General features: G+C 45.9%; 1 protein-coding gene across 1 annotated transcript in view; it reads left to right on the forward strand.

Moving 5' to 3' along the window:
* The window catches only part of LOC135507260 (carboxypeptidase E), a 57,121-nt gene that overhangs the window by 15,515 nt on the left and 15,106 nt on the right, over nucleotides 1-26,500 (forward strand). Inside the window, exons 2-4 of the mRNA XM_064926860.1 lie at nucleotides 16,715-16,818; nucleotides 22,839-22,931; nucleotides 23,212-23,379. Of these exons, the coding sequence (XP_064782932.1) occupies nucleotides 16,715-16,818; nucleotides 22,839-22,931; nucleotides 23,212-23,379 (365 nt within the window). The remainder of the gene's footprint in view (nucleotides 1-16,714; nucleotides 16,819-22,838; nucleotides 22,932-23,211; nucleotides 23,380-26,500) is intronic.

Raw genomic sequence — 26,500 nt, forward strand, 5'->3', positions numbered from 1 at the left:
GCATCACAGATAGGAGACATCACAGACAGGAGACATCACAGACAGGAGGCATCACAGATAGGAGACATCACAGACAGGAGACATCACAGACAGGAGGCATCACAGACAGGAGGCATCACAGACAGGAGACATCACAGACAGGAGGCATCACAGTTCTATCACAGACAGGAGACATCACAGACAGGAGGCATCACAGACAGGAGACATCACAGACAGGAGACATCACAGTTCTATCACAGACAGGAGACATCACAGACAGGAGACATCACAGACAGGAGACATCACAGTTCTATCACAGACAGGAGACATCACAGACAGGAGACATCACAGACAGGAGACATCACAGGCAGGAGACATCACAGACAGGAGGCATCACAGACAGGAGACATCACAGACGGGAGACATCACAGACAGGAGACATCACAGACAGGAGACATCACAGACAGGAGGCATCACAGACAGGAGGCATCACAGACAGGAGACATCACAGACAGGAGACATCACAGACAGGAGACATCATAGACAGGAGACATCACAGACAGGAGACATCACAAAAGAGAAGACTCTGCTGATGTAGACCAGAGGGTTGTAGTTAAGACACCAGGAGACAGAAAGAGAAGACTGCTGATGTAGACCAGAGGGTTGTAGTCTCTTTAAGACACCAGGAGACAGAAAGAGAAGACTCTGCTGATGTAGACCAGAGGGTTGTAGTTAAGACACCAGGAGACAGAAAGAGAAGACTCTGCTGATGTAGACCAGAGGGTTGTAGTTAAGAGACCAGGAGACAGAAAGAGAAGACTCTGCTGATGTAGACCAGAGGGTTGTAGTTAAGACACCAGGAGACAGAAAGAGAAGACTCTGCTGATGTAGACCAGAGGGTTGTAGTTAAGACACCAGGAGACAGAAAGAGAAGACTATGCTGATGTAGACCAGAGGGTTGTAGTTTAGACACCAGGAGACAGAAAGAGAAGACTCTGCTGATGTAGACCAGAGGGTTGTAGTTAAGACACCAGGAGACAGAAAGAGAAGACTATGCTGATGTAGACCAGAGGGTTGTAGTTAAGACACCAGGAGACAGAAAGAGAAGACTCTGCTGATGTAGACCAGAGGGTTGTAGTTTAGACACCAGGAGACAGAAAGAGAAGACTCTGCTGATGTAGACCAGAGGGTTGTAGTCTCTTTATGACACCAGGAGACAGAAAGAGAAGACTCAGCTGATGTAGACCAGAGGGTTGTAGTTTAGACACCAGGAGACAGAAAGAGAAGACTCTGCTGATGTAGACCAGAGGGTTGTAGTTAAGACACCAGGAGACAGAAAGAGAAGACTGCTGATGTAGACCAGAGGGTTGTAGTCTCTTTAAGACACCAGGAGACAGAAAGAGAAGACTCTGCTGATGTAGACCAGAGGGTTGTAGTCTCTTTAAGACACCAGGAGACAGAAAGAGAAGACTCTGCTGATGTAGACCAGAGGGTTGTAGTCTCTTTAAGACACCAGGAGACAGAAAGAGAAGACTCAGCTGATGTAGACCAGAGGGTTGTAGTTTAGACACCAGGAGACAGAAAGAGAAGACTCTGCTGATGTAGACCAGAGGGTTGTAGTTTAGACACCAGGAGACAGAAAGAGAAGACTCTGCTGATGTAGACCAGAGGGCTGTAGTTTAGACACCAGGAGACAGAAAGAGAAGACTCTGCTGATGTAGACCAGAGGGTTGTAGTCTCTTTAAGACACCAGGAGACAGAAAGAGAAGACTCAGCTGATGTAGACCAGAGGGTTGTAGTTTAGACACCAGGAGACAGAAAGAGAAGACTCTGCTGATGTAGACCAGAGGGTTGTAGTTTAGACACCAGGAGACAGAAAGAGAAGACTCTGCTGATGTAGACCAGAGGGTTGTAGTTAAGACACCAGGAGACAGAAAGAGAAGACTGCTGATGTAGACCAGAGGGTTGTAGTCTCTTTAAGACACCAGGAGACAGAAAGAGAAGACTCTGCTGATGTAGACCAGAGGGTTGTAGTCTCTTTAAGACACCAGGAGACAGAAAGAGAAGACTCTGCTGATGTAGACCAGAGGGTTGTAGTCTCTTTAAGACACCAGGAGACAGAAAGAGAAGACTCAGCTGATGTAGACCAGAGGGTTGTAGTTTAGACACCAGGAGACAGAAAGAGAAGACTCTGCTGATGTAGACCAGAGGGTTGTAGTTTAGACACCAGGAGACAGAAAGAGAAGACTCTGCTGATGTAGACCAGAGGGTTGTAGTCTCTTTAAGACACCAGGAGACAGAAAGAGAAGACTCAGCTGATGTAGACCAGAGGGTTGTAGTTTAGACACCAGGAGACAGAAAGAGAAGACTCTGCTGATGTAGACCAGAGGGTTGTAGTTTAGACACCAGGAGACAGAAAGAGAAGACTCTGCTGATGTAGACCAGAGGGTTGTAGTTAAGACACCAGGAGACAGAAAGAGAAGACTGCTGATGTAGACCAGAGGGTTGTAGTCTCTTTAAGACACCAGGAGACAGAAAGAGAAGACTCTGCTGATGTAGACCAGAGGGTTGTAGTCTCTTTAAGACACCAGGAGACAGAAAGAGAAGACTCTGCTGATGTAGACCAGAGGGTTGTAGTCTCTTTAAGACACCAGGAGACAGAAAGAGAAGACTCTGCTGATGTAGACCAGAGGGTTGTAGTCTCTTTAAGACACCAGGAGACAGAAAGAGAAGACTCTGCTGATGTAGACCAGAGGGTTGTAGTCTCTTTAAGACACCAGGAGACAGAAAGAGAAGACTCTGCTGATGTAGACCAGAGGGTTGTAGTCTCTTTAAGACACCAGGAGACAGAAAGAGAAGACTCTGCTGATGTAGACCAGAGGGTTGTAGTTAAGTCACCAGGAGACAGAAAGAGAAGACTCTGCTGATGTAGACCAGAGGGTTGTAGTTAAGACACCAGGAGACAGAAAGAGAAGACTCTGCTGATGTAGACCAGAGGGTTGTCGTCTCTTTAAGACACCAGGAGACAGAAAGAGAAGACCCTGCTGATGTAGACCAGAGGGTTGTAGTTAAGACACCAGGAGACAGAAAGAGAAGACTCTGCTGATGTAGACCAGAGGGTTGTAGTCTCTTTAAGACACCAGGAGACAGAAAGAGAAGACTCTGCTGATGTAGACCAGAGGGTTGTAGTTAAGACACCAGGAGACAGAAAGAGAAGACTCTGCTGATGTAGACCAGAGGGTTGTAGTCTCTTTAAGACACCAGGAGACAGAAAGAGAAGACTCTGCTGATGTAGACCAGAGGGTTGTAGTTAAGACACCAGGAGACAGAAAGAGAAGACTGCTGATGTAGACCAGAGGGTTGTAGTTAAGACACCAGGAGACAGAAAGAGAAGACTCTGCTGATGTAGACCAGAGGGTTGTAGTTTAGACACCAGGAGACAGAAAGAGAAGACTCTGCTGATGTAGACCAGAGGGTTGTAGTCTCTTTAAGACACCAGGAGACAGAAAGAGAAGACTCAGCTGATGTAGACCAGAGGGTTGTAGTTTAGACACCAGGAGACAGAAAGAGAAGACTCTGCTGATGTAGACCAGAGGGTTGTAGTTTAGACACCAGGAGACAGAAAGAGAAGACTCTGCTGATGTAGACCAGAGGGTTGTAGTTAAGACACCAGGAGACAGAAAGAGAAGACTGCTGATGTAGACCAGAGGGTTGTAGTCTCTTTAAGACACCAGGAGACAGAAAGAGAAGACTCTGCTGATGTAGACCAGAGGGTTGTAGTCTCTTTAAGACACCAGGAGACAGAAAGAGAAGACTCTGCTGATGTAGACCAGAGGGTTGTAGTCTCTTTAAGACACCAGGAGACAGAAAGAGAAGACTCTGCTGATGTAGACCAGAGGGTTGTAGTCTCTTTAAGACACCAGGAGACAGAAAGAGAAGACTCTGCTGATGTAGACCAGAGGGTTGTAGTCTCTTTAAGACATCAGGAGACAGAAAGAGAAGACTCTGCTGATGTAGACCAGAGGGTTGTAGTCTCTTTAAGACACCAGGAGACAGAAAGAGAAGACTCTGCTGATGTAGACCAGAGGGTTGTAGTCTCTTTAAGACACCAGGAGACAGAAAGAGAAGACTCTGCTGATGTCGACCAGAGGGTTGTAGTCTCTTTAAGACACCAGGAGACAGAAAGAGAAGACTCAGCTGATGTAGACCAGAGGGTTGTAGTTTAGACACCAGGAGACAGAAAGAGAAGACTATGCTGATGTAGACCAGAGGGGTGTAGTCTCTTTAAGACACCAGGAGACAGAAAGAGAAGACTCTGCTGATGTAGACCAGAGGGTTGTAGTTAAGACACCAGGAGACAGAAAGAGAAGACTCTGCTGATGTAGACCAGAGGGTTGTAGTTAAGACACCAGGAGACAGAAAGAGAAGACTGCTGATGTAGACCAGAGGGTTGTAGTCTCTTTAAGACACCAGGAGACAGAAAGAGAAGACTCTGCTGATGTAGACCAGAGGGTTGTAGTTAAGACACCAGGAGACAGAAAGAGAAGACTCTGCTGATGTAGACCAGAGGGTTGTAGTCTCTTTAAGACACCAGGAGACAGAAAGAGAAGACTCTGATGATGTAGACCATAGGCTTGTATTCTCTTTAAGACACCAGGAGACAGAAAGAGAAGACTCTGCTGATGTAGACCAGAGGGTTGTAGTTAAGACACCAGGAGACAGAAAGAGAAGACTCTGCTGATGTAGACCAGAGGGTTGTAGTTAAGACACCAGGAGACAGAAAGTGAAGACTCTGCTGATGTAGACCAGAGGGTTGTAGTTTAGACACCAGGAGACAGAAAGAGAAGACTCTGCTGATGTAGACCAGAGGGTTGTAGTTAAGTCACCAGGAGACAGAAAGAGAAGACTCTGCTGATGTAGGCCAGAGGGTTGTAGTTAAGACACCAGGAGACAGAAAGAGAAGACTCTGCTGATGTAGACCAGAGGGTTGTAGTCTCTTTAAGACACCAGGAGACAGAAAGAGAAGTCTCAGCTGATGTAGACCAGAGGGTTGTAGTTAAGTCACCAGGATACAGAAAGAGAAGACTCTGCTGATGTAGACCAGAGGGTTGTAGTCTCTTTAAGACACCAGGAGACAGAAAGAGAAGACTCTGCTGATGTAGACCAGAGGGTTGTAGTTAAGACACCAGGAGACAGAAAGAGAAGACTCTGCTGATGTAGACCAGAGGGTTGTAGTCTCTTTAAGACACCAGGAGACAGAAAGAGAAGACTCTGCTGATGTAGACCAGAGGGTTGTAGTTAAGACACCAGGAGACAGAAAGAGAAGACTCTGCTGATGTAGACCAGAGGGTTGTAGTCTCTTTAAGACACCAGGAGACAGAAAGAGAAGACTCTGATGATGTAGACCAGAGGGTTGTAGTCTCTTTAAGACACCAGGAGACAGAAAGAGAAGACTCTGCTGATGTAGACCAGAGGGTTGTAGTTAAGACACCAGGAGACAGAAAGAGAAGACTCTGCTGATGTAGACCAGAGGGTTGTAGTCTCTTTAAGACACCAGGAGACAGAAAGAGAAGACTCTGCTGATGTAGACCAGAGGGTTGTAGTTAAGACACCAGGAGACAGAAAGAGAAGACTCTGCTGATGTAGACCAGAGGGTTGTAGTCTCTTTAAGACACCAGGAGACAGAAAGAGAAGACTCTGATGATGTAGACCAGAGGGTTGTAGTCTCTTTAAGACACCAGGAGACAGAAAGAGAAGACTCTGCTGATGTAGACCAGAGGGTTGTAGTTAAGACACCAGGAGACAGAAAGAGAAGACTCTGCTGATGTAGACCAGAGGGTTGTAGTTAAGACACCAGGAGACAGAAAGAGAAGACTCTGCTGATGTAGACCAGAGGGTTGTAGTCTCTTTAAGACACCAGGAGACAGAAAGAGAAGACTCTGCTGATGTAGACCAGAGGGTTGTAGTTAAGACACCAGGAGACAGAAAGAGAAGACTCTGCTGATGTAGACCAGAGGGTTGTAGTTAAGACACCAGGAGACAGAAAGAGAAGACTCTGATGATGTAGACCAGAGGGTTGTAGTTAAGACACCAGGAGACAGAAAGAGAAGACTCTGCTGATGTAGACCAGAGGGTTGTAGTTAAGACACCAGGAGACAGAAAGAGAAGACTCTGCTGATGTAGACCAGAGGGTTGTAGTCTCTTTAAGACACCAGGAGACAGAAAGAGAAGACTCTGCTGATGTAGACCAGAGGGTTGTAGTCTCTTTAAGACACCAGGAGACAGAAAGAGAAGACTCTGCTGATGTAGACCAGAGGGTTGTAGTTAAGACACCAGGAGACAGAAAGAGAAGACTCTGCTGATGTAGACCAGAGGGTTGTAGTCTCTTTAAGACACCAGGAGACAGAAAGAGAAGACTCTGCTGATGTAGACCAGAGGGTTGTAGTTAAGACACCAGGAGACAGAAAGAGAAGACTCTGATGATGTAGACCAGAGGGTTGTAGTCTCTTTAAGACACCAGGAGACAGAAAGAGAAGACTCTGCTGATGTAGACCAGAGGGTTGTAGTTAAGACACCAGGAGACAGAAAGAGAAGACTCTGATGATGTAGACCAGAGGGTTGTAGTCTCTTTAAGACACCAGGAGACAGAAAGAGAAGACTCTGCTGATGTAGACCAGAGGGTTGTAGTTAAGACACCAGGAGACAGAAAGAGAAGACTCTGCTGATGTAGACCAGAGGGTTGTAGTTAAGACACCAGGAGACAGAAAGAGAAGACTCTGCTGATGTAGACCAGATGGTTGTAGTTAAGACACCAGGAGACAGAAAGAGAAGACTCTGCTGATGTAGACCAGAGGGTTGTAGTTAAGTCACCAGGAGACAGAAAGAGAAGACTCTGCTGATGTAGACCAGAGGGTTGTAGTTAAGACACCAGGAGACAGAAAGAGAAGACTCTGCTGATGTAGACCAGAGGGTTGTAGTCTCTTTAAGACACCAGGAGACAGAAAGAGAAGACTCAGCTGATGTAGACCAGAGGGTTGTAGTTAAGTCACCAGGAGACAGAAAGAGAAGACTCTGCTGATGTAGACCAGAGGGTTGTAGTTAAGACACCAGGAGACAGAAAGAGAAGACTCTGATGATGTAGACCAGAGGGTTGTAGTCTCTTTAAGACACCAGGAGACAGAAAGAGAAGACTCAGCTGATGTAGACCAGAGGGTTGTAGTTAAGTCACCAGGAGACAGAAAGAGAAGACTCTGATGATGTAGACCAGAGGGTTGTAGTAAAGACACCAGGAGACAGAAAGAGAAGACTCTGCTGATGTAGACCAGAGGGTTGTAGTTAAGACACCAGGAGACAGAAAGAGAAGACTCTGCTGATTTAGACCAGAGGGTTGTAGTCTCTTTAAGACACCAGGAGACAGAAAGAGAGGACTCTGCTGATGTAGACCAGAGGGTTGTAGTCTCTTTAAGACACCAGGAGACAGAAAGAGAAGACTCTGCTGATGTAGACCAGAGGGTTGTAGTCTCTTTAAGACACCAGGACCTGCTGTCAGATTCCATCTCTATTAAGACATATTGATGTGTGCTTCCATCTTCTGGTTAGATGAAGAACTTCAACTGTTTTCTCAATTTGGTAATTTTATCTCAGCCCCTCCCCTCTGGGGTACTGGGGCACCTCTACTCTGTAGGACTGAACATGGGTAGTTACTCTGTAGGACTGAACATGGGTAGTTACTCTGTGATACTCTGTAGGACTGGACATGGGTAGATACTCTGTAGAACTGAACATGGGTAGATACTCTGTAGGACTGAACATGGGTAGTTACTCTGTAGGACTGAACATGGGTAGTTACTCTGTGATACTCTGTAGGACTGAACATGGGTAGTTACTCTGTAGGACTGAACATGGGTAGTTACTCTGTGATACTCTGTAGGACTGAAAATGGGAAGTTACTCTGTGCTACTCTGTAGGACTGAACATGGGTAGTTACTCTGTGATACTCTGTAGGACTGAACATGGGTAGTTACTCTGTAGGACTGAACATGGGTAGTTACTCTGTGATACTCTGTAGGACTGAAAATGGGAAGTTACTCTGTGCTACTCTGTAGGACTGAACATGGGTAGTTACTCTGTGATGCTCTGTAGGACTGAACATGGGTAGATACTCTGTGATACTCTGTAGGACTGAACATGGGTAGATACTCTGTAGGACTGAACATGGTTTGTTTCTCTGTGATACTCTGTAGGACTGAACATGGGTAGTTACTCTGTGGTACTCTGTAGGACTGAACATGGGTAGACACTCTGTGGGACTGAACATGGGTAGATACTCTGTGATATTCTGTAGGACTGAACATGGGTAGTTACTCTGTGATACTCTGTAGGACTGAACATGGGTAGTTACTCTGTGATACTCTGTAGGACTGAACAAGGGTAGTTACTCTGTGATACTCTGTAGGACTGAACATGGGTAGATACTCTGTGATACTCTGTAGGACTGAACATGGGTAGTTACTCTGTGATACTCTGTAGGACTGAACAAGGGTAGTTACTCTGTGATACTCTGTAGGACTGAACATGGGTAGATACTCCATTGTGTCCTCCTCCCAGAGCGCTAAGAACCTTGGCGTGATCCTGGACAACACCCTGTCGTTCTCAACCAACATCATGGCGGTGGCCCGTTCCTGTAGGTTCATGCTCTACAACATCCGCAGAGTACGACCCTGCCTCACACAGGAAGCGGCGCAGGTCCTAATCCAGGCACTTGTCATCTCCCGTCTGGATTACTGCAACTCGCTGTTGGCTGGGCTCCCTGCCTGTGCCATTAAACCCCTACAACTCATCCAGAACGCCGCAGCCCGTCTGGTGTTCAACCTTCCCAAGTTCTCTCACGTCACCCCGCTCCTCCGCTCTCTCCACTGGCTTCCAGTTGAAGCTCGCATCCGCTACAAGACCATGGTGCTTGCCTACGGAGCTGTGAGGGGAACGGCACCGCAATACCTCCAGGCTCTGATCAGGCCCTACACCCAAGCAAGGGCACTGCGTTCATCCACCTCTGGCCTGCTCGCCTCCCTACCACTGAGGAAGTACAGTTCCCGCTCAGCCCAGTCAAAACTGTTCGCTGCTCTGGCCCCCCAATGGTGGAACAAACTCCCTCACGACGCCAGGACAGCGGAGTCAATCACCACCTTCCGGAGACACCTGAAACCCCACCTCTTCAAGGAATACCTAGGATAGGATAAGTAATCCTTCTCACCCCCCCCCTTAATGATTTAGATGCACTATTGTAAAGTGGCTGTTCCACTGGATGTCAGAAGGTGAATTCACCAATTTGTAAGTCGCTCTGGATAAGAGCGTCTGCTAAATGACTTAAATGTAATGTAAATGTAATACTCTGTAGGACTGAATATGGATAGTTACTTTGTGATACTCTGTAGGACTGAACATGGGTAGTTACTCTGTGATAGTCTGTAGGACTGAACAAGGGTAGTTACTCTGTGATACTCTGTAGGACTGAACATGGGTAGATACTCTGTAGTACTGAACATGGGTAGTTACTCTGTAGGACTGAATATGGATAGTTACTTTGTGATACTCTGTAGGACTGAACATGGGTAGATACTCTGTGATACTCTGTAGGACTGAACATGTGTAGTTACTCTGTAGGACTGGACATGGGTAGTTACTCTGTGGGACTGGACATGGGTAGATACTCTGTAGGACTGAACATGGGTAGATACTCTGTGATACTCTGTGGGACTGGACATGGGTAGTTACTCTGTGATACTCTGTGGGACTGGACATGGGTAGATACTCTGTGGGACTGGACATGGGTAGATAGTCTGTGATACTCTGTGGGACTGGACATGGGTAGTTACTCTGTGATACTCTGTGGGACTGAACATGGGTAGATACTCTGTGGGACTGGACATGGGTAGATAGTCTGTGATACTCTGTGGGACTGGACATGGGTAGTTACTCTGTGATACTCTGTGGGACTGAACATGGGTAGATACTCTGTGGGACTGGACATGGGTAGATACTCTGTGGGACTGGACATGGGTAGATAGTCTGTGATACTCTGTGGGACTGGATATGGGTAGTTACTCTGTGATACTCTGTGGGACTGAACATGGGTAGATACTCTGTGGGACTGGACATGGGTAGATAGTCTGTGATACTCTGTGGGACTGGACATGGGTAGTTACTCTGTAGGACTGAACATGGGTAGATACTCTGTAGGACTGAACATGGGTAGTTACTCTGTGATACTCTGTGGGACTGAACATGGGTAGATACTCTGTGGGACTGAACATGGGTAGATACTCTGTGGGACTGAACATGGGTAGATACTCTGTAGGACTGAACATGGGTAGATACTCTGTGATACTCTGTAGGACTGAACATGGGTAGTTACTCTGTAGGACTGAACATGGGTAGATACTCTGTAGGACTGAACATGGGTAGATACTCTGCAATACTCTGTGGTACTCTGTAGGACTGAACATGGGTAGATACTCTGTGATACTCTGTAGGACTGAACATGGGTAGTTACTCTGTGATACTCTGTAGGACTGAACAAGGGTAGTTACTCTGTGATACTCTGTAGGACTGAACATGGGTAGATACTCTGTAGTACTGAACATGGGTAGTTACTCTGTAGGACTGAACATGGATAGTTACTTTGTGATACTCTGTAGGACTGAACATGGGTAGATACTCTGTGATACTCTGTAGGACTGAACATGTGTAGTTACTCTGTAGGACTGGACATGGGTAGTTACTCTGTGGGACTGGACATGGGTAGATACTCTGTAGGACTGAACATGGGTAGATAGTCTGTGATACTCTGTGGGACTGGACATGGGTAGTTACTCTGTGATACTCTGTGGGACTGGACATGGGTAGATACTCTGTGGGACTGGACATGGGTAGATAGTCTGTGATACTCTGTGGGACTGGACATGGGTAGTTACTCTGTGATACTCTGTGGGACTGAACATGGGTAGATACTCTGTGGGACTGGACATGGGTAGATAGTCTGTGATACTCTGAGGGACTGGACATGGGTAGTTACTCTGTGATACTCTGTGGGACTGAACATGGGTAGATACTCTGTGGGACTGGACATGGGTAGATACTCTGTGGGACTGGACATGGGTAGATAGTCTGTGATACTCTGTGGGACTGGATATGGGTAGTTACTCTGTGATACTCTGTGGGACTGAACATGGGTAGATACTCTGTGGGACTGGACATGGGTAGATAGTCTGTGATACTCTGTGGGACTGGACATGGGTAGTTACTCTGTGATACTCTGTGGGACTGAACATGGGTAGATACTCTGTGGGACTGAACATGGGTAGATACTCTGTAGGACTGAACATGGGTAGATACTCTGTGATACTCTGTAGGACTGAACATGGGTAGTTAATCTGTAGGACTGAACATGGGTAGATACTCTGTAGGACTGAACATGGGTAGATACTCTGCGATACTCTGTGGTACTCTGTAGGACTGAACATGGGTAGTTACTCTGTAGGACTGAATATGGATAGTTACTTTGTGATACTCTGTAGGACTGAACATGGGTAGATACACTGTGATACTCTGTAGGACTGAACATGTGTAGTTACTCTGTAGGACTGGACATGGGTAGTTACTCTGTGGGACTGGACATGGGTAGATACTCTGTAGGACTGAACATGGGTAGATACTCTGTGATACTCTGTGGGACTGGACATGGGTAGTTACTCTGTGATACTCTGTGGGACTGGACATGGGTAGATACTCTGTGGGACTGGACATGGGTAGATAGTCTGTGATACTCTGTGGGACTGGACATGGGTAGTTACTCTGTGATACTCTGTGGGACTGAACATGGGTAGATACTCTGTGGGACTGGACATGGGTAGATAGTCTGTGATACTCTGTGGGACTGGACATGGGTAGTTACTCTGTGATACTCTGTGGGACTGAACATGGGTAGATACTCTGTGGGACTGGACATGGGTAGATACTCTGTGGGACTGGACATGGGTAGATAGTCTGTGATACTCTGTGGGACTGGATATGGGTAGTTACTCTGTGATACTCTGTGGGACTGAACATGGGTAGATACTCTGTGGGACTGGACATGGGTAGATAGTCTGTGATACTCTGTGGGACTGGACATGGGTAGTTACTCTGTAGGACTGAACATGGGTAGATACTCTGTAGGACTGAACATGGGTAGTTACTCTGTGATACTCTGTGGGACTGAACATGGGTAGATACTCTGTGGGACTGAACATGGGTAGATACTCTGTGGGACTGAACATGGGTAGATACTCTGTAGGACTGAACATGGGTAGATACTCTGTGATACTCTGTAGGACTGAACATGGGTAGTTACTCTGTAGGACTGAACATGGGTAGATACTCTGTAGGACTGAACATGGGTAGATACTCTGCAATACTCTGTGGTACTCTGTAGGACTGAACATGGGTAGATACTCTGTGATACTCTGTAGGACTGAACATGGGTAGTTACTCTGTGATACTCTGTAGGACTGAACAAGGGTAGTTACTCTGTGATACTCTGTAGGACTGAACATGGGTAGATACTCTGTAGTACTGAACATGGGTAGTTACTCTGTAGGACTGAACATGGATAGTTACTTTGTGATACTCTGTAGGACTGAACATGGGTAGATACTCTGTGATACTCTGTAGGACTGAACATGTGTAGTTACTCTGTAGGACTGGACATGGGTAGTTACTCTGTGGGACTGGACATGGGTAGATACTCTGTAGGACTGAACATGGGTAGATAGTCTGTGATACTCTGTGGGACTGGACATGGGTAGTTACTCTGTGATACTCTGTGGGACTGGACATGGGTAGATACTCTGTGGGACTGGACATGGGTAGATAGTCTGTGATACTCTGTGGGACTGGACATGGGTAGTTACTCTGTGATACTCTGTGGGACTGAACATGGGTAGATACTCTGTGGGACTGGACATGGGTAGATAGTCTGTGATACTCTGAGGGACTGGACATGGGTAGTTACTCTGTGATACTCTGTGGGACTGAACATGGGTAGATACTCTGTGGGACTGGACATGGGTAGATACTCTGTGGGACTGGACATGGGTAGATAGTCTGTGATACTCTGTGGGACTGGATATGGGTAGTTACTCTGTGATACTCTGTGGGACTGAACATGGGTAGATACTCTGTGGGACTGGACATGGGTAGATAGTCTGTGATACTCTGTGGGACTGGACATGGGTAGTTACTCTGTGATACTCTGTGGGACTGAACATGGGTAGATACTCTGTGGGACTGAACATGGGTAGATACTCTGTAGGACTGAACATGGGTAGATACTCTGTGATACTCTGTAGGACTGAACATGGGTAGTTAATCTGTAGGACTGAACATGGGTAGATACTCTGTAGGACTGAACATGGGTAGATACTCTGCGATACTCTGTGGTACTCTGTAGGACTGAACATGGGTAGATACTCTGTTATACTCTGTGGGACTGAACATGGGTAGATACTCTGTGATACTCTGTGGGACTGAACATGGGTAGATACTCTGTGATACTCTGTGGGACTGAACATGGGTAGATACTCTGTGATACTCTGTGGGACTGAACATGGGTAGATACTCTGTGATACTCTGTAGGACTGAACATGGGTAGATACTCTGTGCTACTGAACATGGGTAGATACTCTGTAGGTCTGTACATGGGTAGATACTCTGTGATACTCTGTGGGGCTGAACATGGGTAGATACTCTGTAGGACTGAACATGGGTAGTTACTCTGTGATACTCTGTGGGACTGAACATGGGTAGATACTCTGTGATACTCTGTAGGACTGAACATGGGTAGTTACTTTGTGATTCTCTGTAGGACTGAACATGGGTAGTTACTCTGTGATACTCTGTAGGACTGAACATGGGTAGATAATCTTTGATACTCTGTAGGACTGAACATGGGTAGTTACTCTGTAGGACTGAACATGGGTAGTTACTCTGTGATACTCTGTAGGACTGAACATGGGTAGTTACTCTGTAGGACTGAACATGGGTAGATACTCTGTAGGACTGAACATGGGTAGATACTCTGTAGGACTGAACATGGGTAGATACTCTGTAGGACTGAACTCTGTGATACTCTGGGACTAAACATGGGTAGATACTCTGTGATACTCTGTAGGACTGAACATGGGTAGATACTCTGTAGGACTGGGTGTGTTGACCCAACCTGTGTGTATGTGTTGACCTAACCTGTGTGTTTTTACTTAACCTGTGTGTTTTTACTTAACCTGTGTGTTTTGACTTAACCTACGAGTTTTGACTTAACCTGTGTGTTTTGATTTAACCTGTGTGTTTTGACTTAACCTGTGTGTGTTGACCTAACCTGTGTGTGTTTTGACCTAACCTGTGTGTTTTGACCTAACCTGTGTGTTTTGACCTAACCTGTGTGTTTTGACCTAACCTGTGTGTGTTTTGACTTAACCTGTGTGTTTTTTGACTGAAACTGTGTGTTTTGACTTAACCTGTGTCTTTTGACTTAACCTGTGTGTTTTGACTTAACCTGTGTGTTTTGACCTAACCTGTGTGTGTTTTGACTTAACCTGTGTGTTTTTTGACTGAAACTGTGTGTTTTGACTTAACCTGTGTGTTTTGACTTAACCTGTGTGTTTTGACTTAACCTGTGTCTTTTGACTTAACCTGTGTGTTTTGATTTAACCTGTGTGTTTTGACCTAACCTGTGTGTTTTGACTTAACCTGTGTGTTTTGACCTAACCTGTGTGTTTTGACTTAACCTGTGTGTTTTGACCAAACCTGTGTGTGTGTTGACCTAACCTGTGTGTGTTTTGACTTAACCTGTGTGTTTTTTGACTGAAACTGTGTGTTTTGACTTAACCTGTGTGTTTTGACTTAACCTGTGTGTGTTGACCTAACCTGTGTGTGTTGACCTAACCTGTGTGTTTTGACCTAACCTGTGTGTGTTGACCTAACCTGTGTGTGTTGACCTAACCTGTGTGTGTTGACCTAACCTGTGTGTTTTGACCTAACCTGTGTGTGTTGACCTAACCTGTGTGTATGTGTTGACCTAACCAGTGTGTTTTGACTTAACCTGTGTGTTTTTTGACTGAAACTGTGTGTTTTGACTTAACCTGTGTGTTTTGACTTAACCTGTGTGTTTTGACTTAACCTGTGTCTTTTGACTTAACCTGTGTGTTTTGATTTAACCTGTGTGTTTTGACCTAACCTGTGTGTTTTGACTTAACCTGTGTGTTTTGACCTAACCTGTGTGTTTTGACTTAACCTGTGTGTTTTGACCAAACCTGTGTGTGTGTTGACCTAACCTGTGTGTGTTTTGACTTAACCTGTGTGTTTTTTGACTGAAACTGTGTGTTTTGACTTAACCTGTGTGTTTTGACTTAACCTGTGTGTGTTGACCTAACCTGTGTGTGTTGACCTAACCTGTGTGTTTTGACCTAACCTGTGTGTGTTGACCTAACCTGTGTGTGTTGACCTAACCTGTGTGTGTTGACCTAACCTGTGTGTTTTGACCTAACCTGTGTGTGTTGACCTAACCTGTGTGTATGTGTTGACCTAACCAGTGTGTTTTGACCTAACCTGTGTGTGTTGACCTAACCTGTGTGTGTTTTGACCTAACCTGTGTGTTTTGACCTAACCTGTGTGTGTTGACCTAACCTGTGTGTATGTGTTGACCTAACCAGTGTGTTTTGACTTAACCTGTGTGTTTTGACCTGACCTGTGTGTGTTTTGACCTAACCTGTGTGTGTTGACCTAACCTGTGTGTGTTGACCTAACCTGTGTGTGTTGACCTAACCAGTGTGTTTTGACCTAACCTGTGTGTTTTGACTTAACCTGTGTGTGTTGACCTAACCTGTGTGTGTTGACTTAACCTGTGTGTTTTGACCGAACCTGTGTGTGTTGACCTAACCTGTGTTTTGACCTAACCTGTGTGTTTTGACCTAACCTGTGTGTGTTGACCTAACCTGTGTGTGTTGACCTAACCTGTGTGTGTTGACCCAACCTGTGTGTGTATTGACCCAATCTGTGTGTGTGTTGATCAAATCTCTGTGTGTGTTGACCTAACCTGTGTGTGTTGACCTAACCTGTGTGTGTTGACCTAACCTGTGTGTGTTGACCTAACCTGTGTTTTGACCGAACCTGTGTGTGTTGTCCTAACCTGTGTGTGTGTTGACCTAACCTGTGTGTTTTGACTTAACCTGTGTGTGTTGTCCTAACCTGTGTGTGTTGACCTAACCTGTGTGTGTGTTGACCTAACCTGTGTGTTTTGACCGAACCTGTGCGTGTTGACCCAATCTGTGTGTGTTGACCTACCCTGTGTTTTGACCTAACCTGTGTGTTTTGACCGAACCTGTGCGTGTTGACCTAACCTGTGTGTGTTGACCGAACCTGTGCGTGTTGACCTAACCTGTGTGTGTTGACCTAACCTGTGCGTGTTGACCTAACCTGTGTGTGTTGTCCTAACCTGTGTGTTTTGACCGAACCTGTGCGTGTTGACCTAACCTGTGTGTGTTGACCTAACCTGTGTGTGTTGACCTAACCTGTGTTTTGACCTAACCTGTGTGTTTTGAATTAACCTGTGTGTTTTGACCTAACCTGTGAGTTTTGACCTAACCTGTGTGTTTTGACCTAACCTGTGTGTTTTGACCTAACCTGTGTTTCTCTTCACCAGGTGAGCCAGAGTTTAAGTACATCGGAAACATGCACGGCAACGAGGCGGTAGGACGGGAACTCATCGTCTACCTGGCTCAGTACCTCTGTAACCAATACCAACAGGTAATATAACCTGTCTCAGTACCTCTGTTACCAACAGGTAATATACCCTGTCTCAGTACCTCTGTTACCAACAGGTAATATAACCTGTCTCAGTACCTTTGTTACCAACAGGTAATATAACCTGTCTCAGTACCTCTGTTACCAACAGGTAATATAACCTGTCTCGGTACCTCTGTTACCAACAGGTAATATAACCTGTCTCGGTACCTCTGTTACCAACAGGTAATATAACCTGTCTCAGTACCTCTGTTACCAACAGGTAATATAACCTGTCTCAGTACCTCTGTTACCAACAGGTAATATAACCTGTCTCAGTACCTCTGTTACCAACAGGTAATATAACCTGTCTCGGTACCTCTGTTACCAACAGGTAATATACCCTGTCTCAGTACCAATACCAACAGGTAATATACCCTGTCTCAGTACCTCTGTTACCAACAGGTAATATACCCTGTCTCAGTACCTCTGTTACCAACAGGTAATATAACCTGTCTCAGTACCAATACCAACAGGTAATATAACCTGTCTCAGTACCTCTGTTACCAACAGGTAATATAACCTGTCTCGGTACCTCTGTTACCAACAGGTAATATACCCTGTCTCAGTACCTCTGTTACCAACAGGTAATATAACCTGTCTCAGTACCAATACCAACAGGTAATATAACCTGTCTCAGTACCTCTGTTACCAACAGGTAATATAACCTGTCTCAGTACCAATACCAACAGGTAATATAACCAGTCTCAGTACCTCTGTTACCAACAAGTAATATACCCTGTCTCAGTACCTCTGCTACCAACAGGTAATATACCCTGTCTCAGTACCAATACCAACAGGTAATATAACCAGTCTCAGTACCTCTGTTACCAACAGGTAATATAACCTGTCTCAGTACCTCTGTTACCAACAGGTAATATACCCTGTCTCAGTACCTCTGCTACCAACAGGTAATATACCCTGTCTCAGTACCAATACCAACAGGTAATATACCCTGTCTCAGTACCTCTGTTACCAACAGGTAATATAACCTGTCTCAGTACCTCTGTTACCAACAGGTAATATAACCTGTCTCAGTACCTCTGTTACCAACAGGTAATATACCCTGTCTCAGTACCAATACCAACAGGTAATATAACCTGTCTCAGTACCTCTGTTACCAACAGGTAATATAACCTGTCTCAGTACCTCTGTTACCAACAGGTAATATACCCTGTCTCAGTACCTCTGTTACCAACAGGTAATATAACCTGTCTCAGTACCTCTGTTACCAACAGGTAATATAACCTGTCTCAGTACCAATACCAACAGGTAATATAACCTGTCTCAGTACCTCTGTTACCAACAGGTAATATACCCTGTCTCAGTACCTCTGTTACCAACAGGTAATATACCCTGTCTCAGTACCTCTGTTACCAACAGGTAATATACCCTGTCTCAGTACCTCTGTTACCAACAGGTAATATAACCTGTCTCAGTACCAATACCAACAGGTAATATAACCTGTCTCAGTACCTCTGTTACCAACAGGTAATATACCCTGTCTCAGTACCTCTGTTACCAACAGGTAATATACCCTGTCTCAGTACCTCTGTTACCAACAGGTAATATAACCTGTCTCAGTACCAATACCAACAGGTAATATAACCTGTCTCAGTACCTCTGTTACCAACAGGTAATATAACCTGTCTCAGTACCTCTGTTACCAACAGGTAATATAACCTGTCTCAGTACCTCTGTTACCAACAGGTAATATAACCTGTCTCAGTACCTCTGTTACCAACAGGTAATATAACCTGTCTCAGTACCTCTGTTACCAACAGGTAATATACCCTGTCTCAGTACCTCTGTTACCAACAGGTAATATAACCTGTCTCAGTACCTCTGTTACCAACAGGTAATATAACCTGTCTCAGTACCTCTGTTACCAACAGGTAATATACCCTGTCTCAGTAGCAATACCAACAGGTAATATAACCTGTCTCAGTACCTCTGTTACCAACAGGTAATATAACCTGTCTCAGTACCTCTGTTACCAACAGGTAATATAACCTGTCTCAGTACCTCTGTTACCAACAGGTAATATAACCTGTCTCAGTACCTCTGTTACCAACAGGTAATATACCCTGTCTCAGTACCTCTGTTACCAACAGGTAATATACCCTGTCTCAGTACCTCTGTTACCAACAGGTAATATAACCTGTCTCAGTACCAATACCAACATGTAATATAACCTGTCTCAGTACCTCTGTTACCAACAGGTAATATAACCTGTCTCAGTACCTCTGTTACCAACAGGTAATATACCCTGTCTCAGTACCTCTGTTACCAACAGGTAATATAACCTGTCTCAGTACCTCTGTTACCAACAGGTAATATAACCTGTCTCAGTACCTCTGTTACCAACAGGTAATATAACCTGTCTCAGTACCTCTGTTACCAACAGGTAATATACCCTGTCTCAGTACCAATACCAACAGGTAATATAACCTGTCTCAGTACCAATACCAACAGGTAATATAACCTGTCTCAGTACCTCTGTTACCAACAGGTAATATACCCTGTCTCAGTACCAATACCAACAGGTAATATAACCTGTCTCAGTACCAATACCAACAGGTAATATAACCTGTCTCAGTACCTCTGTTACCAACAGGTAATATAACCTGTCTCAGTACCTCTGTTACCAACAGGTAATATAACCTGTCTCAGTACCTCTGTTACCAACAGGTAATATAACCTGTCTCAGTACCTCTGTTACCAACAGGTAATATACCCTGTCTCAGTACCTCTGTTACCAACAGGTAATATAACCTGTCTCAGTACCTCTGTTACCAACAGGTAATATAACCTGTCTCAGTACCAATACCAACAGGTAATATAACCTGTCTCAGTACCTCTGTTACCAACAGGTAATATACCCTGTCTCAGTACCTCTGTTACCAACAGGTAATATAACCTGTCTCAGTACCAATACCAACAGGTAATATAACCTGTCTCAGTACCTCTGTTACCAACAGGTAATATACCCTGTCTCAGTACCTCTGTTACCAACAGGTAATATAACCTGTCTCAGTACCTCTGTTACCAACAGGTAATATACCCTGTCTCAGTACCTCTGTTACCAACAGGTAATATAACCTGTCTCAGTACCTCTGTTACCAACAGGTAATATAACCTGTCTCAGTACCTCTGTTACCAACAGGTAATATAACCTGTCTCAGTACCTCTGTTACCAACAGGTAATATAACCTGTCTCAGTACCTCTGTTACCAACAGGTAATATAACCTGTCTCAGTACCTCTGTTACCAACAGGTAATATAACCTGTCTCAGTACCTCTGTTACCAACAGGTAATATAACCTGTCTCAGTACCTCTGTTACCAACAGGTAATATACCCTGTCTCAGTACCTCTGTTACCAACAGGTAATATAACCTGTCTCAGTACCAATACCAACAGGTAATATAACCTGTCTCAGTACCTCTGTTACCAACAGGTAATATAACCTGTCTCAGTACCAATACCAACAGGTAATATAACCTGTCTCAGTACCTCTGTTACCAACAGGTAATATAACCTGTCTCAGTACCTCTGTTACCAACAGGTAATATAACCTGTCTCAGTACCTCTGTTACCAACAGGTAATATAACCTGTCTCAGTACCTCTGTTACCAACAGGTAATATAACCTGTCTCAGTACCTCTGTTACCAACAGGTAATATAACCTGTCTCAGTACCTCTGTTACCAACAGGTAATATAACCTGTCTCAGTACCTCTGTTACCAACAGGTAATATAACCTGTCTCAGTACCAATACCAACAGGTAATATAACCTGTCTCGGTACCTCTGTTACCAACAGGTAATATAACCTGTCTCAGTACCTCTGTTACCAACAGGTAATATAACCTGTCTCAGTACCAATACCAACAGGTAATATAACCTGTCTCGGTACCTCTGTTACCAACAGGTAATATAACCTGTCTCAGTACCTCTGTTACCAACAGGTAATATAACCTGTCTCAGTACCTCTGTTACCAACAGGTAATATAACCTGTCTCAGTACCTCTGTTACCAACAGGTAATATAACCTGTCTCAGTACCTCTGTTACCAACAGGTAATATAACCTGTCTCAGTACCAATACCAACAGGTAATATAACCTGTCTCAGTACCTCTGTTACCAACAGGTAATATAACCTGTCTCAGTACCAATACCAACAGGTAATATAACCTGTCTCAGTACCTCTGTTACCAACAGGTAATATAACCTGTCTCAGTACCAATACCAACAGGTAATATAACCTGTCTCAGTACCTCTGTTACCAACAGGTAATATAACCTGTCTCAGTACCAATACCAACAGGTAATATACCCTGTCTCAGTACCTCTGTTACCAACAGGTAATATAACCTGTCTCAGTACCAATACCAACAGGTAATATAACCTGTCTCAGTACCAATACCAACAGGTAATATAACCTGTCTCAGTACCAATACCAACAGGTAATATAACCTGTCTCAGTACCTCTGTTACCAACAGGTAATATAACCTGTCTCAATACCTCTGTTACCAACAGGTAATATAACCTGTCTCAGTACCAATACCAACAGGTAATATAACCTGTCTCAGTACCTCTGTTACCAACAGGTAATATAACCTGTCTCAATACCTCTGTTACCAACAGGTAATATAACCTGTCTCAGTACCAATACCAACAGGTAATATAACCTGTCTCAGTACCAATACCAACAGGTAATATACCCTGTCTCAGTACCTCTGTTACCAACAGGTAATATACCCTGTCTCAGTACCAATACCAACAGGTAATATAACCTGTCTCAGTACCTCTGTTACCAACAGGTAATATAACCTGTCTCAGTACCTCTGTTACCAACAGGTAATATAACCTGTCTCAGTACCTCTGTTACCAACAGGTAATATAACCTGTCTCAGTACCTCTGTTACCAACAGGTAATATACCCTGTCTCAGTACCAATACCAACAGGTAATATAACCTGTCTCAGTACCTCTGTTACCAACAGGTAATATAACCTGTCTCAGTACCTCTGTTACCAACAGGTAATATAACCTGTCTCAGTACCAATACCAACAGGTAAGGGTTAGGGTTAGGGTTAGGGTTGTAACAGAGCAACTAAACAATCACAGAGTTAATATGTTGTTGTTTTGTAACAGAGCAACTAAATGATCGCAGAGTTAACATGTTGTTGTGTTGTAACAGAGCAAATAAACGATCACAGAGTTGATATGTTGTTGTGTTGTAACAGAGCAACTAAACGATCACAGAGTTAATATGTTGTTGTGTTTTAACAGAGCAACTAAACAATCACAGAGTTAATATGTTGTTGTGTTGTAACAGAGCAACTAAACGATCACAGAGTTGATATGTTGTTTTGTTTTCACTGGGCAACGAGTCGATCACAGAGTTAATATGTTGTTGTGTTTTCACAGGGCAACGAGTCGATCACAGAGTTAATATGTTGTTGTGTTTTCACAGGGCAACGAGTCGATCACAGAGTTAATATGTTGTTGTGTTTTCACAGGGCAACGAGTCGATCACAGAGTTAATATGTTGTTGTGTTGTAACAGAGCAACTAAATGATCACAGAGTTAATATGTTGTTGTGTTTTCACAGGGCAACGAGTCGATCACAGAGTTAATATGTTGTTGTGTTTTCACAGGGCAACGAGTCGATCACAGAGTTAATATGTTGTTGTGTTTTCACAGGGCAACGAGTCGATCACAGAGTTAATATGTTGTTGTGTTTTCACTGGGCAACGAGTCGATCACAGAGTTAATATGTTGTTGTGTTTTCACTAGGCAACGAGTCGATCACAGAGTTAATATGTTGTTGTGTTTTCACTGGGCAACGAGTCGATCACAGAGTTAATATGTTGTTGTGTTTTCACTAGGCAACGAGTCGATCACAGAGTTAATATGTTGTTGTGTTTTCACAGGGCAACGAGTCGATCACAGAGTTGATATGTTGTTGTGTTTTCACAGGGCAACGAGTCGATCATCGATCTGATCCACACCACACGTATCCACCTGATGCCCTCCATGAACCCTGATGGCTTTGAGAAAGCTGCCTCCCAGGTAACACACACACACCACACACACCACAACTAACACACACACCACACACACACCACAACTAACACACACATCACACACACACACCACCCACACACCACAACTAACACACACACCACAACTAACACACACACCACACACACACCACAACTAACACACACACCACAACTAACACACACATCACAACTCACACACACACCACAACTAACACACACACAGACTGGTTCATGGGTTTTGTCTTGTGGACAGACCAGGTAACTTCTCTCCTCCCTCTGTGTGTCAGTCGGGGGAGCTGAAGGATTGGTTCGTAGGTCGTAGTAACGCCCAGGGGGTTGACCTGAACAGGAACTTCCCTGACCTGGACCGCATCGTCTACGGCAACGAGAAGGAGGGTGGAGCCAACAACCACCTGCTCAACAACATGAAGAAGGCCGTCGACGAAAATACCAAGGTAACACACCTGTCTGTCTGTCTGTCTGTCTGTCTGTCTGTCTGTCTGTCTGTCTGTCTGTCTGTCTGTCTGTCTGTCTGTGTTGTCTCCAGCTGGCTCCAGAGACCAAGGCAGTGACCATGTCTGTCTGTCTGTCTGTCTGTCTGTGTTGTCTCCAGCTTGCTCCAGAGACCAAGGCAGTGATCCTGTCTGTCTGTGTTGTCTCCAGCTGGCTCCAGAGACCAAGGCAGTGATCCTGTCTCTGTCTGTGTTGTCTCCAGCTGGCTCCAGAGACCAAGGCAGTGATCCTGTCTGTCTGTGTTGTCTCCAGCTGGCTCCAGAGACCAAGGCAGTGATCCTGTCTGTCTGTGTTGTCTCCAGCTGGCTCCAGAGACCAAGGCAGTGATCCTGTCTGTCTGTGTTGTCTCCAGCTAGCTCCAGAGACCAAGGCAGTGATCCTGTCTCTGTCTGTGTTGTCTCCAGCTGGCTCCAGAGACCAAGGCAGTGATCCTGTCTGTCTGTGTTGTCTCCAGCTGGCTCCAGAGACCAAGGCAGTGATCCTGTCTGTCTGTGTTGTCTCCAGCTAGCTCCAGAGACCAAGGCAGTGATCCTGTCTGTCTGTGTTGTCTCCAGCTGGCTCCAGAGACCAAGGCAGTGATCCTGTCTCTGTCTGTGTTGTCTCCAGCTGGCTCCAGAGACCAAGGCAGTGATCCTGTCTGTCTGTGTTGTCTCCAGCTAGCTCCAGAGACCAAGGCAGTGATCCTGTCTCTGTCTGTGTTGTCTCCAGCTGGCTCCAGAGACCAAGGCAGTGATCCTGTCTCTGTCTGTGTTGTCTCCAGCTGGCTCCAGAGACCAAGGCAGTGATCCTGTCTCTGTCTGTGTTGTCTCCAGCTGGCTCCAGAGACCAAGGCAGTGATCCTGTCTGTCTGTGTTGTCTCCAGCTGGCTCCAGAGACCAAGGCAGTGATCCTGTCTATCTGTGATGTCTCCAGCTGGCTCCAGAGACCAAGGCAGTGATCCTGTCTCTGTCTGTGTTGTCTCCAGCTAGCTCCAGAGACCAAGGCAGTGATCCTGTCTCTGTCTGTGTTGTCTCCAGCTAGCTCCAGAGACCAAGGCAGTGATCCTGTCTGTCTGTGTTGTCTCCAGCTAGCTCCAGAGACCAAGGCAGTGATCCTGTCTCTGTCTGTGTTGTCTCCAGCTAGCTCCAGAGACCAAGGCAGTGATCCTGTCTGTCTGTGTTGTCTCCAGCTGGCTCCAGAGACCAAGGCAGTGATCCTGTCTGTCTGTGTTGTCTCCAGCTAGCTCCAGAGACCAAGGCAGTGATCCTGTCTGTCTGTGTTGTCTCCAGCTAGCCCCAGAGACCAAGGCAGTGATCCTGTCTCTGTCTGTGTTGTCTCCAGCTAGCTCCAGAGACCAAGGCAGTGATCCTGTCTCTGTCTGTGTTGTCTCCAGCTAGCTCCAGAGACCAAGGCAGTGATCCTGTCTGTCTGTGTTGTCTCCAGCTGGCTCCAGAGACCAAGGCAGTGATCCTGTCTCTGTCTGTGTTGTCTCCAGCTAGCTCCAGAGACCAAGGCAGTGATCCTGTCTGTCTGTGTTGTCTCCAGCTAGCTCCAGAGACCAAGGCAGTGATCCTGTCTGTCTGTGTTGTCTCCAGCTGGCTCCAGAGACCAAGGCAGTGATCCTGTCTGTCTGTGTTGTCTCCAGCTGGCTCCAGAGACCAAGGCAGTGATCCTGTCTGTCTGTGTTGTCTCCAGCTGGCTCCAGAGACCAAGGCAGTGATCCTGTCTGTCTGTGTTGTCTCCAGCTGGCTCCAGAGACCAAGGCAGTGATCCTGTCTGTCTGTGTTGTCTCCAGCTGGCTCCAGAGACCAAGGCAGTTATCCTGTCTGTCTGTCTGTCTGTCTGTCTGTCTGTCTGTCTGTCTGTCTGTCTGTCTGTCTGTGTTGTCTCCAGCTAGCTCCAGAGACCAAGGCAGTGATCCTGTCTGTCTGTGTTGTCTCCAGCTAGCTCCAGAGACCAAGGCAGTGATCCTGTCGGTCTGTGTTGTCTCCAGCTAGCTCCAGAGACCAAGGCAGTGATCCTGTCTGTCTGTGTTGTCTCCAGCTGGCTCCAGAGACCAAGGCAGTGATCCTGTCTGTCTGTGTTGTCTCCAGCTAGCTCCAGAGACCAAGGCAGTGATCCTGTCTGTCTGTGTTGTCTCCAGCTGGCTCCAGAGACCAAGGCAGTGATCCTGTCTGTCTGTGTTGTCTCCAGCTAGCTCCAGAGACCAAGGCAGTGATCCTGTCTGTCTGTGTTGTCTCCAGCTGGCTCCAGAGACCAAGGCAGTGATCCTGTCTCTGTCTGTGTTGTCTCCAGCTAGCTCCAGAGACCAAGGCAGTGATCCTGTCTGTCTGTGTTGTCTCCAGCTAGCTCCAGAGACCAAGGCAGTGATCCTGTCTGTCTGTGTTGTCTCCAGCTGGCTCCAGAGACCAAGGCAGTGATCCTGTCTGTCTGTGTTGTCTCCAGCTGGCTCCAGAGACCAAGGCAGTGATCCTGTCTGTCTGTGTTGTCTCCAGCTGGCTCCAGAGACCAAGACAGTGATCCTGTCTGTCTGTGTTGTCTCCAGCTGGCTCCAGAGACCAAGGCAGTGATCCTGTCTGTCTGTGTTGTCTCCAGCTGGCTCCAGAGACCAAGGCAGTGATCCTGTCTGTCTGTGTTGTCTCCAGCTGGCTCCAGAGACCAAGGCAGTGATCCTGTCTGTCTGTGTTGTCTCCAGCTGGCTCCAGAGACCAAGGCAGTGATCCTGTCTGTCTGTGTTGTCTCCAGCTGGCTCCAGAGACCAAGGCAGTGATCCTGTCTGTCTGTGTTGTCTCCAGCTGGCTCCAGAGACCAAGGCAGTGATCCTGTCTCTGTCTGTGTTGTCTCCAGCTGGCTCCAGAGACCAAGGCAGTGATCCTGTCTCTGTCTGTGTTGTCTCCAGCTGGCTCCAGAGACCAAGGCAGTGATCCTGTCTCTGTCTGTGTTGTCTCCAGCTGGCTCCAGAGACCAAGGCAGTGATCCTGTCTGTCTGTGTTGTCTCCAGCTGGCTCCAGAGACCAAGGCAGTGATCCTGTCTGTCTGTGTTGTCTCCAGCTGGCTCCAGAGACCAAGGCAGTGATCCTGTCT

This window comes from Oncorhynchus masou, chromosome 20 (genome assembly GCF_036934945.1).
Source record: "Oncorhynchus masou masou isolate Uvic2021 chromosome 20, UVic_Omas_1.1, whole genome shotgun sequence".
Lineage (NCBI taxonomy): Eukaryota > Metazoa > Chordata > Actinopteri > Salmoniformes > Salmonidae > Oncorhynchus > Oncorhynchus masou.